The following is a 16,415-nucleotide window of genomic DNA, read 5'->3' as shown; positions in this document are numbered from 1 at the left end:
TTGTCTACACCTAGCATCATCTCACAAACATTGAATGCAGTCATGGGTAAGGTTCTCATCAGATGGGAGGAGATTCCATTCTGGATTTCACAAAAAACAAACCAGCTTGAGGTAGTGTTTACCCATACGGGACTGCAGAAAAAACACAGAATATTAACAATGTATTTGATGATGGGATTGGCTCCCCCTTGGAAGACTGCACAACTTAGGGTACAGTCTTTGCTGCAGTATATACCACAACACAGTACCCCATTCATTGACTGTTTTGCCTTAAGTGCTTAAACAGATCCAGAATGGGTATGGAGCAGCACCTGCCCTAGACTTGGGGATGAAACTTGTGAGTAAATTTGCCTCTGTATATGCCATTATGTTGAGTGACATAAAGTGCAAAACAGTAGTATTGGGTATACGCCAGCGCCTAAGGGATTTGGCTCCATCACAACAGGAGCGCAAATTACCTAAGATTATCAAAGAAACCTTTGCTACGCTGGGTAGAGATAATTTGGGAGCCAGACATGGTAAACCACAATTAAAGAGTAATTCTGAAAAGGATAACTCTAAGCAAGCACCCAACTCTTCAGCAAAGAAGAAGTGGGATGAAAAGTAAAACAAAGACAAAACCAAATCACGGGGTGGTTCTCCTCAATAGGAAGCACTAAACGTTTTCTAATCTCTGAAACCGTGATAATATTAGACCACCTGACAGGTATCAGTATACTGGTACATGTTCATCTTGTTCTTTCAGGAGTCATCCGAAAAGAGTTTGGAGGGATGTGGATGGTCAAAGTGCAGATCGAAGGAGCGTGTGAAACCAAAGAAGGGCTCACAATGCTCATCTGACTGCATCATTAAACAGGAAGATAAACCGAAACCTTCCATGCCTCAATAAAAAAAAAAAGAAGGTATCGGACTTAAGGTCAGGCATGCCCCCCATATCGAGGACACTGCTTCTGAGCAGGGAATGGGCAGTTACAATGTTGGACAGTGCTGCAGAAGTCACAATAGTTTGCCAGACCCTGATGGATTGTCTGGTGGGCGTAGCTCTGATTGAGTATGTCATGGTGGAAACACCAGATCCTAGGGTAAGTGTCCCACATCGTTTATACAAAATGAAACTCCATTTGGAGGCGGATGTACCTAGGAACATTAATGTTCTTTTTTGGGAGGACTTGACTCACGGTTAGAACATTCTTTTGGCTGAAAAGGATTGGCCACCTGATTTCGTAATGGATTACCCAAGCGGCGAAACAGTAATTTTACCTGTCTTTTCTGACCTTGTTCTGGAATCAGTTAAACATATCAAAGAGTGGGTGTTAGTGCTAGCTACTGCGTTATACCGCAACCATGTGGGGTAGGATGACAGTTCCCCTTACCATGAACTTCCATGTAGGACAACCCCACAACCTCAAAGACAATATCCCATTAAGCATGAAGCTAAAATACAAGTTAGGCAAACCCTCCAATAACTTGAATCCCAAGGTGTAATAGAAAGTTTCACCTCATCAATGAATAATGCCTTGTTTCCTGTGATGTAATCCGATCATTCATATCATTCAGTATTAGGCTACAGATAGTTAAACACCGCTACTTGCACATGTGCAGTACAAATTGCACACAGTGCTGCACTAATAAATAACTATGGGCCTCATGTAGGAAGCCAAATACCGGTCGGTAACTGCCGAAATTCGGTAAATATCCCGTTACCGACCGGTATTTAGGCATTTGCGATGTAGGGGGCTGATTTCTGGATTCGGTATTTACCGAATTGGAAATTAAGAAATCGGTAAAATACCGATTCGGAAAATACCGAATCCTGAAATCAGATGTTGGGAGCACTCAAGAGTGAAAATTAGTATTAGAAATTCGTTATTTACCACCAAATACAGGTTGGTGATAAATAACGAATACCTTGCAAAAAGCAATATTTTGCTGATTTAAGAGTGCCATGTGGCAGACATACATGGCCTTAGGGCATGTATGTGCGCCACATGTGCACACATGCAAGATTCAGGGGTGCAACAGGGTGTCAATGTGACACCCTGCCACCCTTGTATATGCTCCCCCCATTACTGAATCGGTATTTACCGATTCGGTAATGAGGCATACCTTCCCATTGATTCCTATGGGCCTCCAGGCCCATAGGAATCAATGGGAAGGTATGCCTCATTACCGAATCGGTAAATACCGATTCATAATTACCGAATCTTTCCGATTCGGTAAATTTTACCGAATCATTACCTACATCACATTTACCGATTCATAAATACCGAATCGGTAAAATTCGGTATTTATGAATCGGTAAATGTGAGGCTACCTACATATGGCCCATAGTGCGTAAAAAACACAAAACAACACTTGATATCTCAAATGGAATTTACTGGTGAAATATAGCACCTGAAAGCAGATATCTGACCACCTTGCGCTAGGCTCTCAGAGGCAGTTCTGTCAATTGCCCCAGGGGCATATGAATAGCCCTGGGCCGTTTTCAGCCAGAGTAACAGAGCTACTACAAAAGTTTAATTACCAGGCACTGTCCTATGTCAATGACACATTTCTGACTGATGATGACCTGTTGGAATTCTTGACAGAGGTAGATCTCATGATTATGGGGTTTGCTCACATGGGCTACAAATTTAAATTTGAGAAATCAAAAAATGCCCATCTCAATGTGCTTTTTCAGGGATATGAGTTGTCAAGTGAAGGCAAAAGCATTGCGACACACTTCTTAGAGAAGTGTGTGCTACTTCAACCTCCAGCTTCATTGAAAAGGCTACAATCCATGTAGGGATTCATACATTTTGGCAGAATATACATATAGATTACGCAGAACGGGTTAAACCGTTCTACGACTTATTATGTCCCGACTTTTCCAGTACACATTGAACTCAGGAACACCCAAATATCTTACGTTCTGTACAAGCTGACATGATAGTTTCAAAACACTTACACACACACATGTAAACACAACAAACCTGGTGATCCAAGTCATTGCGGGGCATCAGGGTACACCAACGTTGAGTTCAATAAAGATGACACAGTACCAACTGTATATAAATCGCATTTATACACCAATGCTGAACTGCGTTTTGCACCTTCAGAAAAACTACTGACAGCAGTACTGACTGCTGTGGTAAGAGAGCGAGCCCTGCCTCAGGGTAAGCACATTATTGTCATGACCGCGGTGCCAATCTAAGAGGCTGTCACCAGAGCATGCATTCCAAACATTGAAGCATTACATCCACCATGGATACAATGGGTTGACTCACTCACCGCATCAGATGTAGATTAAGATTTGACTCTGCACTGCAAACACAAACTTTTCTGCAGTACGAACAAGAATATCCTCTTCCTAATGAAATACCTCTAGAATGCTATGATTACATCATATATACTGATGGTTCTACCCAGCCTCCCATAGGGACCAGGCATCAATACTCTGCAGTGTGCACAATTGTGAAAGGGCGCATGCACAAAGGAGAATTCCATACTGAGAAAACCAACCTGGTGACTGCACGGCACAGTTGCCTTAACTAAAGGCTCCAATTCTGGTAATAGAGAATACGGATCCTGGATTTCCCACACTTGTGTGTGAATTGTACCACTGTATCCAGTCTTATAATGAATATCTACACTATTGGAGCCAGAATGGATTCTGAGATTCAAAGGGTCACACAATGAAGCACAAAATGCTTTAGGAACAGGTCGCAAAGCTGAAATATTGCTTGCCATGGACTCGTGATACATACATTGAGTCATCAACGTGCTGGCGCACACGTTGCAGGGAATTCCATGGTGGATAAGGCCGCAAAAGCAACAGTTTGCACTGCTGCAGTTGCTGGAATTACTCGTTTAAGTACAAGGATAGACAGAGACATCATGGTGGCTGTCAACACAATGACACCCACCTGCCAAAAGGCTTTCTATTCAAGTACTCCTACAAGTTAGATGTACAAAATATACTATATGCTCACATTCCTGGAGTGTGGACTAGAGTAATTACAAATTATGATAGCAGGTTAGGTTTAATTCTAGCTGCGCACAAGCGTCTGGCAACTGCACATGTAGGGGTGGCTACAATTTCATTATTGCAGCAGCAGTATTGGTGGCCAGGTCTTACAAACTGTTTTTAAATGCGATGTGTCAGCAGATAAAGGGTTCCACCGTGGCACATCCACCCCAGACACCTCTACTCATTTCAGTGAAACCTCTAGCTTGTGTTTATTTGGACCATTGTGGCCCCTTGTCATCGGATGTGGCTTACTGGTACATCTTGGTAGCAGTGGATTTCTCCTCTAGATTCCTGTGAGTATGGCCACAGCAGTCGGTTAATGCCCAAACTGTTATAAATGATCTGCAAGTCTTTGTCTGGAAATATGCAGTAGGCACACTACATTCCATCCAGGTTTTAGCTCTAGGGCTTACAAAGAGGCCATGGGGAGTTTGTGTGTCACCCTTCGTTTCTCTTCCCCCTACCATCCTGGAGGAAATTCAGTGGTGGAGAGGAAAAATGTGACAGTCTGTAGTTGGTTCTAGCAACAACCTGCCTAGAAAATCTGTGAGTAGTCGGACACCCTATGAAATCCTGTTTGGGGTAACGATGTGGTTAAGAAAAAATCACAATTAGGAGAGACAAGGGAATATGCCCTCTCTAACTCCCCCACCAAAGCTTATAACTCACTATAAAGAAAAGGACAAAAAGTAAAAAACGCTCTTGGACTTCAGAGTAAGTTTATCCAATGAGATACCAGTCCCTATTCCCACTGCAGACTACTCTAGTTCTTATAGTTAGAAAGGAGACACAAAAGAGGCGGGGGAAAGAAATGTAATTTCTCAATACTTCCCTCACACACTTTTCAGTGTCATGCTTCATCATTGGGCCGCATCTGATGCTAAGGTGCAGTCCAAAACACTGGGCGGAGCACAACATAATTTTTTTTAATATACAGTGGTGAGGAAAAGAAAGTATACAACAAACAAACAAAGAAATAGGGAAAAGTTGTTCCCTCAAGAAGGGATCATAAAGTGCAAAACAAGAAAAATAATGTTAAAACTATCTGAGGGGAAACCGGAGGTTACCTTTATAGAAGAGAGAGGAGTGACTGAGCGAAAGGGTTCTAGAGCTGTTACCATGATTCCTGGGGGGGTCAGGGTTGTCATGTTCAGTGGTTGCCCAAGCCATTTACGACCTGCCTAGGTTTAGGGGTGCTTATGGTGGCACTGTCAGCCAGCTGGTCTCTAGGCCAACATATCCTGAGGGGGGCATAGAATCAGTCTGGCAGCATCCCAAAGTTTATGTCGCCCAGCAAACGCACAGTTCCTACTAGAAAGTGGAAACAACATGACAATTGTAGTACCAGTCTTCACCGAACACTGCTGCAGTGCCAGTCTTCATCCCACACTGCTGCAGTGCCAGCCTTCACCCAACACTGCTGCAGTGCCAGTCTTCATTCCACACTGCTGCAGTGCACCTTCACCCCACACTGCTGCAGTGCCAGCGTTCATTGCACGCTGCTGCAGTGCCAGTCTTCACCCCACACTGCTGCAGGGCCAGTCTTCACCCCACACTGCTGCAGTGCCAGTCTACACCCAGACAGCTGCAGTGCCAGCCTTCATCACATGTTGCTGCAGTACCAGTCTTCATCACAGGCTGCTGCAGTGCGTCTTCATCAAACACTGCTGCAGGGCTCGTCTTCATCTCACACTGCTGCAGTGCCCGTCTTCACCCCACACTGCTGCAGTGCCAGTTTTCATCCCACACTACTGCAGTGCCAGTCTTCATCGCACGCTGCTGCAGGTCCCATCTTCATCCCACGCTGCTCCACTGCCACTCTTCATCACATGCTGCTGCAGTGCCTGTCTCCATCACATGCTGCTGCAGTGAAGTCTTCACCCCTCACTGCTGCAGTGCCTGTCTCCATCACATGCTGCTGCAGTGCAAGTCCAAGTACCTCACTGCTACAGGGTCAGTCTTCATCCCATACAGCTGCAGTTCCAGTCTTCATCCCACACTGCTACAGTGTCAGTCTAAATACCACACTGCTACAGGGCCAGTCTTCATCCCACACTGCTGCATTACCCATCTAAATCCCACACTGCTGCAGTACCAGTCTAAATCCCACACTGCTACAGTGCCAGTCAAAATCCCACACTGCTACAGTGCCAGTCAAAATCCCACACTGCTACAGTGCCAGTCTAAATCCCACACTGCTACAGGGCCAGTCTAAATCCCACACTGCTACAGGGCCCGTCTTCATCCCACACTGCTGCAATACCCATCTAAATCCCACATTGCTGCAGTGCCAGTCTAAATACCACACAGCTACAAGGCCAGTCTTCATACCACACTGCTGCAGTTCCAGTCTTCATCCCACACTGCTGCAGTGTCAATCTAAATACCACACTCCTGCAGTACCGGTCTAAATACCACGCTGCTCTTGTGCCTGTCTTCATCCCACACTGCTGCAGTACCAGTCTTCATCCCACACTGCTGCAGTGGCAGTCTTCATACCACACTGCTGCAGTGGAAGTCTAAATACCACACTGCTACAGGGCCCGTCTTCATCCCACACTGCTGCAATACCCATCTAAATCCCACATTGCTGCAGTGCCAGTCTAAATACCACACAGCTACAAGGCCAGTCTTCATACCACACTGCTGCAGTTCCAGTCTTCATCCCACACTGCTGCAGTGTCAATCTAAATACCACACTCCTGCAGTACCAGTCTAAATACCACACTGCTCTTGTGCCTGTCTTCATCCCACACTGCTGCAGTACCAGTCTTCATCCCACACTGCTGCAGTGGCAGTCTTCATACCACACTGCTGCAGTGGAAGTCTAAATACCACACTGCTGAAGTACCAGTCTAAATCCCACACTGTTGCAGTGCCACTCTTCATCCCACACTGCTGCAGTACCAGTCTTCATCCAACACTGCTGCAGTGCCAGTCTAAATACTTCACAGCTACAGGGCCAGTCTTCATCCCACACTGCTGCAGTACCAGTCTAAGTACCACACTGCCACAATGCCAGTGTTCATCACATGCTGCTGCAGTGCCAGTCCCCATCCCACACTGCAGTAGTACTCGTCTTGATCCCACACTGCTGCACTGCACTTTTTCTCCTACACTCATCTAGTGACAGTCTTCCTCCCATACTGCTGCAGTGTCAGTTTTCATCCCACAATGCTGCAATTCCAGTATTCATCCTACACTGCTGCAGTGCCAGGATTCATCCCATAATGCTGCAATTTCAATCTTCATCCCACACTGCTGCAGTGGCAGTCTTCACCCTACACTGCTGCAGTGCCAGTCTTCACCCTACACTGCTGCAGTGCCAGTCTTCACCCTACACTGCTGCAGTGGCAGTCTTCTTCCCACAGTGCTAGTCTTCATCCACAGGTTTGCGTCTCCATGTACTCATCCCGCAGTGCTGCCTCCTGTGATCAGTGTTCAGCCATACCCCTGCAGTGTTTCTGTCAGAGAGTACTCACATTTCTACATTCTTCTTTTTAGTTAGCCACACTTCTGTTGGGGGTGTTGCAGCACACTCATTCCACACTGCTACAGATTTAAACAGTGTTCCCTCACACTGCTGTGGTATAAAGACCACTAGAGAGTACACAACCCACACTGTGTGAGTGGTCCTCCCATACCGCTGCAGTAGGGTTTGAGTTCATGCCACGCTACAGCAGTGTTACAATTTTGTAGGTTTCCTTTGTTGCTACGGCGTTGAAGGATTCCTTTGTTGTAACAATGTTGCAGGATTCCTTTGCTGCTACATGTCATAGGATTGTTTTTTGCTAGAGTGTTGCAGGATTCCTTTGTTGCTACAATGTTGTAGGATTCCTTTGTTGCTACATGTCGTCTGATTGTTTTTGCTACAGTGTCGCAGGATTCCTTTGTTGCTACAATGTTGCAGGATTTCTTTGTTGCTTCATCTCGTAGGATTGTTTTTTGGTACAGTGTTGCAAGGTTCCTTTGTTGCTACAATGTTGCAGGATTCCTTTGCTGCTACATGTCGTAGGATTGTGTTTTTTCTACAGTGTTGCAGGATTCCTTTGTTGCTACAATGTTGCAGGATTCCTTTGTTGCTACATGTCATAGGATTGTTTCTGCTGCTGTGTTGCAGGATTCCTTTGTTGCTACAATGTTGCAGGATTCCTTTGTTGCTACATGTCATAGGATTGTTTTTGCTGCAGTGTTGCAGGATTCCTTTGTTGCTACAATGTTGCAGGATTCCTTTGTTGCTACATGTCATAGTATTGTTTTTGCTACAGCGTTGCAGGATTCCTTTGTTGCTACAATGTTGCAGGATTCCTGTGCTGCTACATGTCGTAGGATTGTGTTTTTTCTACAGTGTTGCAGGATTCCTTTGTTGCTACAATGTTGTAGGATTCCTTTGTTGCTACATGTTGTAGGATTATTTTTTGCTACAGTGTTGCAAGATTCCTTTGTTGCTACAATGTTGCAGGATTCCTTTGTTGCTACATGTCGTAGGATTGGTTTTGCTACAGTGTTGCAAGATTCCTGTGTTGCTACAATGTTGCAGGATTCCTTTGTTACTACATATCATAGGATTGTTTCTGCTGCTGTGTTGCAGGATTCCTTTGTTGCTACAATGTTGTAGGATTCCTTTGTTGCTACATGTCGTAGGATTGTTTTTGCTGCAGTGTTGCAGGATTCCTTTGTTGCTACATGTCGTAGGATTGTTTTTGCTACAATGTTGCAGGATTCCTTTGTTGCTACAGTGTTGCAGGATTCATTTGTTGCTACATGTCGTAGGATTGTTTTTGCTACAGTGTTGCAGGATTCCTTTGTTGCTACAATGTTGCAGGATTCCTCTGTTGCTACATGTTGTAGGATTGTTTTTGCTACAGTGTTGCAGGACTCCTTTGTTGCTACAATGTTGCAGGATTGTTTTTGCTACAGTGTTGCCGGATTCCTTTGTTGCTACAATGTTGCAGGACTCCTTTGTTGCTACATGTCGTAGGATTGTTTTTGTCAGTGTTGTAGGATTCCTTTGTTGATACAATATTGCAGGATTCCTTTGTTGCTTCACCTCGTAGGATTGTTTTTGTTACAGTGTTGTAGGATACAATGTTGCAGAGTTCCTCCAGCTATTCTGTGCAAAATGTCTTCAAGTACCTCTATGGTTGTAGGTGTTCAAAAACTGTCTTTCTTCTTATGCCGGTAGCCTGAGAACATCTTGATGGCAGACACCATCAGTGAGCAGATACGTATCTGTGACTTTGGCAATGCGCAGAAGATCACGGTGGGAGAGGCGCAGTACGTCCAGTATGGGACCCCCGAGTTTGTGGCTCCAGAAATTGTAAACCAGCTGCCTGTTTCCACAGTCACCGATGTCTGGTAATGTGCTTAGATTGACATGTCTGTTCACACCAGTAAGGTGCCATGGAAGAGGCTGTGAATGGGAGGGTTGAGGATCATCATTTTGGTCCTGGTTTAAAGTTTGGCGTGCAAGATGCTACGTCACACACGCAACAGATATCCCATCTGCCTAATTACAAGTGCATTACAATCTAATCCCCCTATTGTCAAACTCAAACTCAGCCCTTTGTCACAGTGATGGGGTCAGAATTCCTAAGGTGAAAGGTGACAGGCCATTTTGAAGGATGAACAAGGGATTAGAGTGAGTCATAGTGGGAGGGACTAGTAAGGATGGCGCTTGGGTCCCAATGGTTGGGTCCCAGCAGCGCTGAATTTATAGAGCGCTTCTGCGATGGGTAGATCATGATGCGTTCTCCATCTTTAGAGCGATCCATGTAGTGAGCGAGGAGAGCTTGTTAGTAGATGATTCCATGCTGGCGAATGGAGATTGCATATGGGGTCAGGAATGTGAGGTAGTGGAGAGAATCTTGATACCACAGTTTAGTCTTATTACTAATAACTTGAGGTGATTGTTTGTTCATGTTGTACGTGCTCCCTAACCTTTCCTCTTTCTTTCTCTTACCTTTTGTCATTGTACAGGCCGGTGGGAGTCATTGCATACTTATGGTAAGGACGCTCTCTGTACTTTCCTATTAGCATAGATTGATAGCGCAGAGAAGAGACCCCCCCCCCAGGTATCATCAGATGTGCAGGCGTTGATATAATGTTCTCTCCTCACTGATTTGTTATTATTTGAGGGTCTGATTTCCAGCAGATACCCAGATGTTTCTCCAACCTTTCAGCAGAAACCCTAAATACAGAATATCACAGAACTAATGAACTACACACTGTTCAGTGAACTCCACAACTCCACCTGTGTCCTTGTAAGGGTAACCCTAGGACCTGTAGATTTTCAGGATTCTAGGGGGTACAAGATTCACATGCCGGCATGTTTAGCATGCTGTTAGAGCAAGGACTTTCCTAGACCTAAATTACATATCTTTCCAGACGGGCTTGTCCTCCGCCATCCCCCTAAGCATACATATTGAGGATGTTTGAATAACTTCCTAGCCTGGAGCCAATCCCACCCCAACTCTTTTTTGGTAAAATGACAGCAGAGATGAATGCCAAGAGTGCATTCCACCTGATTCTCCTGTGAAAACCCTCAACAGGTTTAGCTAGATAAAGGCTGTCTACCAGACCTATGTCCTGCGTCATGGCTGGTTCCCAAGTCCCTTTCATCAATGGTAAGAGCAAGATGAAGGACTGTTACCCGGCCAGTAGTTTGTGCTTTCCTTGGCTTCCGTGTCCTGGCCGTGTCAATGTTTACTGTTAGATGAAAAATGGCTTCCGGTCCTGTGGACTGTGCCTTCTCTCTGGCATCTTATCTCACCTGATTCCCTTGCTCCAGCCCTCAACAGCAAAATCAATATGAAGAATTTTACTAGGACGGTGACTCGTGTTTTACCCGGTTAGCTTGTCCGGAGCTCTCATAGGTATAGCCAGATTAAGGATTGTTGCCATGTCTGCAGCGCATGCCTTTGCTGCTCCTTTGTCTCAGCCATCAGTGGGTACAAGTAGATTAAAGATGGTTGCTAGGCCTGTGGCCCTTGTCTTTTCTGGTTCCCCTGTGTCACCAAAAAGGGCTGGAGCTAGGATTTCGGACCATGCCTTCCCTATAGCCCATGTCTCGCCCAGTTCCCTTGTCCAGTACTAAACAGGTACGACTAGGTGAAACTTGGGGCCCGATTCACAGAACTAACTGAAGACAAAATCCTAAACTTACTACCATTTTGGTATTCACAGAAGGCACTTACTCATTTTGGTATTCACAGAAGGCACTTACTCATTTCGGTATTCACAGAAGTTAGGAGTCCTAACTTTAGGACTCCTAAATGCCTTCTGTGAATACCGAAAGTCTTAAAATTAGGATTTTTCTCAGTTTAGTAGTAGTATAGTTAGGACTCCTAACTTTAGGACTCCTAAATGCCTTCTGTGAATACCGAAAGTCTTAAAATTTGGATTTTTCTCAATTTAGTAGTCCTAAATTTAGGACTCCTAAGTTTAGGACTCCTAAATGCCTTCTGTGAATACCGAAAGTCTTAAAATTAGGATTTTTCTCAGTTTAGTAGTAGTATAGTTAGGACTTCTAACTTTAGGACTCCTAAATGCCTTCTGTGAATACCTAAAGTCTTAAAATTTGGATTTTTCTCAATTTAGTAGTCCTAAGTTTAGGACTCCTAAGTTTAGGACTCCTAAATGCCTTCTGTGAATACCGAAAGTCTTAAAATTAGGATTTTTCTCAATTTAGTAGTCCTAAATTTAGATTTAGGACTACTAAATTGAGAAAAATCCAAATTTTAAGACTTTCGGTATTCACAGAAGGCATTTAGGAGTCCTAAAGTTAGGACTCCTAACTTCTGTGAATACCGAAATGAGTAAGTGCCTTCTGTGAATACCAAAATGGTAGTAAGTTTAGGATTTTGTCTTAAGTTAGTTCTGTGAATCGGGCCCTTGGTTAATGGCCTGTGGCCTACATGTTCACTGGTTTCTTAGTCCCAGTCCTCAACTAGTAAGGCTAGATAAAGAGATATTCCCCAAACCTTGCACTAGTGTAATCCTTGGTGTCTCCAACCCTCTCAATCTTCTGTGGATAAAGCAGAGAAATGTCCCAGGCCTTGCACTTAGGTCTTCCATGATTTCCCCATCACTCTCAGCCTTCTCTGTCTCTATTCCCTGCTCCTGTATAGTCTTTGGATAAAGCAGAGATATTGCTCAGACTTTGTGCTGGTGTAGCCCTTGTGTCCTGTACTACTCATACTTAGGTGGATAAAGCAAAGATATTCCCCAAGCCTTGCACTACCCCAATTCCTAGATGTCCCCGTCCCTCTCACTCTTCTGTGAGTGAAGCAGAGATATTTGCCAGTCCTTTCACACATTTATTCTTTGGATAAAGCTGAGATATTTCCTAGGACTTTAATTCATGTCTGCTGTGATGCCCTTGTCCTGCTCAGTAATTTGTGGCTCAAGCTGATGTATTACCTGTGCCTCGCACCATTAAATTTGTTCATGTCCCTGTCCCTCTCATCCTAGTATGGGTGATGCAGAGATAGCCCCCTGGTCTTGCACCTTAGATAAAACATAAATATTCCCCATGCCGTGCCCCAATGTATTCCTTTATGTTCCTGTCCTTCTCAGCCTTCTCTGATTGAAGCAGAGATTTTCCCCAGGCCTTGCACCAACGTAATCCGTGATGTCCCTGAATCTATCAGCATTTCTTTGTTGAAGCTCATATGCTACTTGGGCCTTGCACTCATTTTCCCCTTGATGTCCCTGTGTCTTTCAGCCTATTAGGGGGGCAGTACGAAAGGGTTAACAGTTATCTGTCCTTTGTCATTGATACGTCATTTGTCCCACCACAGACCTACATTGATCATGTAACTCTTCTCCCTTTAGCTTGACTGGCATCTCTCCCTTCGTTGGCGAGAATGACAAGGTCACCCTGTTAAACATCCGTAACTACACTGTGGCTTTCGAGGAGAAGATGTTTGCTGACCTGACCAGGGAAGCCAAAGGATTTGTCATCAAAGTTTTGGTCAACGATAAGCTGTAAGTGTGGCCATTCTAGGGACTGAGCAGCAGAAGTGAATAGTCACATGACTGTGGCAGTAGACGTGAGTGGTCAAATGGCAGGATCATCGGATGTCAGTGGTCACATGGCTGGAGCACCGGATGTGAGTGGCCACATGGCTCGGGCAGCGGCGAATATGAGTGGTCACATGGCTGGAACATCTGATGTGAGTGGCCACATAGCTGGGGCAGTGGCAGATGTGATTTGTCACATGGCTGGGCAGTGGCGGATATGAGTGGTGATATGGCTGGGGCAGCGGCAGATGTGAATGTCACATGAATGGGGCAGTGAATGTCAATGGGCACATGGCTGGGGCAGAGGATGTCACTGTTCATATTGGTGGGGCATCGGATGTCCCAGGTTACATGGTTGTGGCAGTAAATGTCACTGGTCACATTGGTGGGAAAGCAGATGTCGCTAGTCACGTGGCTGGAGCAGTGGCAAATATGAGTGTTCTAATGGTTGGGGGAGCCAATGTCATTGGTCACATGGCTGGGGCAAGGGTGAATGTGAGTGGTTCCATGACTGGGGTAGTGACAGGTATGAGTGGTCACTTGATTTGGGCAGCGGCATCTTTGAATGGTCACGTGACTGGAGCAATGGATGTCATTGGTCACATGATGTGATAGAGTTAATCAGTCAGGGTCTGACTAAGACCTATTAACGTTTTTGGAGGTGTTGGCATATCAGGGGATCTATTAGCTTTTCTGTAGGCCAGTTGACTTCAAACCTCCGAGTGAGCATGCCCATGCTCGGCAGTTACGTAACGAAAGTTGATGGCCCCCACCCCGCAATGTACATGGAGAAGCACCGCTCTGGATTGAATGTGGAGCTCTCAGGCCTGAGTACTGTCCTGCAGCTTGGGGCCCCCGCATTGCGGGGTCTGTGTTACACCACTGATGCTCGGTGTGGTATGTGTCCAAGTGAAATTGTGCACTCACCTGACCAGAGGTGGACTGGTCTTTTTGGAAATCGGAATGTCTGTCAGTCACGCACCAGACTGTCCCTTCTTACAGGCCCAATCCTACTTGTCTTCAGAGCAACTGCCTGCCTAACCCAGAAACCCATACTTTTTCTATAAGCCATTTTACCTGTCAACAGATTGTACATGCAGACACAAGAGGTATTGGCCGAATGACCTTAGGAAAATCCACTGATTTTGGAAATCCACTTATTTCAAGGATGTTGCATCACTGAAAGGAGAGAAGGTGCTCTGGAGAATACTGTTGCTAAAACCTCAGTAGAGAAACACAAGCAAAGTCAAAAAATGAAATATGACATATAGACTTCAATTTGTGTCCTTTCCTTGAACAAAAATAAGACCTACGTTTCTAATGGAGTCTTCTACCTGCAGATTCCTCACTTTTAAATATCACAGGTGCCAGCTTGGATCAGGAAACTTCTGGCATAGCTCTCCAGTACCTTGTAGGAGACACCGGCTGCAACTTGATGCCAGAAGTTGAAATATCAGGATGTCACTCAATCAATCAATCAGTAAGGGACTTGTATAATGCGGCTACTCACCTGTGAGTGTCTCAAAGCGCTGGGGGAGGTGGGATGCTGGTCGGACTGGGTGGAGGATCATTCGAAGAGACTGGTCTTGAGGTCCTTCCTGAATTGGGTCTGTGACGCAGATTGCCTGAGCTGCAGGGGCAGGGTGTTCCAGTTCTTGTCAGCGAGGTAGGAGAACAACCTTCCTCCTGTTCTGGCCTTGTGGATCCTGGAGACAAAGACAAGGGTGAGTTGGAAGGATCAGAGTTGTCTGGCAGGTACGCGGAATGTGAACTAGTGGTTCAGGTATGCTGGCCCTTTGTCATGTAGAGCTTTGTAGGCGTGAGTGAGGAGCTTCAAAGGGATTCTCTTGTTGACTGGGAGCCAGTGGAGTTGTCGGAGGTGCTACATGATGTGGCTGCGGTGGTGGATGTCTTGAGCTGTTTCTGGGTGACGCCTATGTAGAGTGTGTTGCCGTAGTCAAGTGTACTGGTGATGAGTGCTTGGGTGACCGTCTTTCAGGATTCTATGGGGATCTATCTGAATGTCTTTCGAAGTAGGCGGAGCGTGTGGATGCAGGCTTAGGAACCTGTGTTGATTTGGTGGTCCATCATGAGCCAAGAGTCCAGTATGATGCCAAGGTTGCGTGCGTGGTCTGTCAGGGTGACGGGAGATCCCAGAGTGGCTAACCACCAGGAGTCGTCCCAGGCTGAAGGGGTAGGTTCCAGGATGAGTACTTCGGTCTTGTCCGAGTTAAGCTTGAGGCAGCTTTCATCCTGGTAGCAACAGCCTTTACTCCACTGTGGAAGTTGGTTCTGGCGGTTGTGGGTTCATTGGTTAGGGAGTAGACCAACTGGCTGTCGTCGGCGTAGGAGACGATATTGAGTCTGTGGCTTCTGACGATGGCTGTGAGGGTGGCCATGTAGACCTTGAAGAGGGTGTGGCTGAGGGAGGAACCCTGGTGTACTCCACAGCTGTTCACCGTGGGTTCTGAGAGAAACAGTGGTAGACTGACTCGCTGGGTCCAGCCAGTGAGGAAGGAGTGGATCCAGTCCAAAGTCTTGTCATGGATGCCGGAGTTGTGGAGTCTTGGGATTAAGGTGCAGTGGGAGACGGTGTCGAAGGCAGCCAAGTGGTCTAGTAGGATGAGGGCTGCACTCCCATCCAGGAGGGAGCGGATGTCAGTGGCTTTGGAAGCCGGATTGAGAGATGTCCAGTACGTGGTTCACTTCAATGAACTCGGAGAGTTGGGCGCTGATGGCCTTCTTTATGACCTTGGCTGGGAAGGGGAGGAGTGAGATTGGTCTATAGTCCTTGAGATCAGTCGGGTCTGAGGATGGCTTCTTCAGCAGGGGGTTGATCTCAGCGTGTTTCCAGTCTTCGGGGAAGGTGGCAGTTTCGATGGAGCAGTTGATGGTGCGGTGAAGCTGGGGGGTGATGGTGGCGGCTTCTCTGCGGAAGATGTGGTATGGGTAGGAATTGGTTGGGGCACCTGAGTGGGTGCTCTTCATGGCCGTGAGTATGTTCTTTGTTGTCAGCAGGGTTCAGAAGAGCACAGTCTGTTGGAGTGCGGCTTGTTTGTGTGCGAAGGCGGCAGGCGTAGTGGCTGGATCTGGGGTTTTGGAGCTGGTGTGGATCTTCCTAATCTTGTGGTGGAAGAAGGTGCTGAGTTTGTCACAAAGGTCTTTGGAGGTGGGGCACATCTGTGGTCTTACTGGTGGGTCTGGCGAACTCCTTGACGATGGCGAAGAGTTACTTGATTTTGTGTGCGTTGGCATTGATTCTGTCTTGGAGGGCCGTTTTCTTAGTGGCTTTCAGGAGGCGATGGTATTTGTTGACGGTGGATTTGAAGGTTGCGTGAGTTTCCAGAGTTTAGTTGTGCCTCTATCTCTCCTCGAGACATCT

The 16,415-nt window shown here is 46.0% G+C and overlaps 1 protein-coding gene across 3 annotated transcripts in view; it reads left to right on the top strand.

Moving 5' to 3' along the window:
• The window catches only part of SPEG (striated muscle enriched protein kinase), a 1,671,639-nt gene that overhangs the window by 1,113,611 nt on the left and 541,613 nt on the right, over positions 1–16,415 (top strand). For all 3 annotated transcript variants that reach the window (XM_085650107.1, XM_085650106.1, XM_085650108.1), the window contains 3 exons: positions 9,195–9,367; positions 9,989–10,015; positions 12,845–12,997. In XM_085650107.1, coding sequence (XP_085506233.1) covers positions 9,195–9,367; positions 9,989–10,015; positions 12,845–12,997 — 353 coding nt within the window. The remainder of the gene's footprint in view (positions 1–9,194; positions 9,368–9,988; positions 10,016–12,844; positions 12,998–16,415) is intronic.

Source organism: Triturus cristatus, chromosome 3_2 (genome assembly GCF_964204655.1).
Source record: "Triturus cristatus chromosome 3_2, aTriCri1.1, whole genome shotgun sequence".
NCBI lineage: Eukaryota > Metazoa > Chordata > Amphibia > Caudata > Salamandridae > Triturus > Triturus cristatus.
Note: the sequence above shows the minus strand (reverse complement) of the source record. Positions and strands in the feature narration are given on the sequence as shown.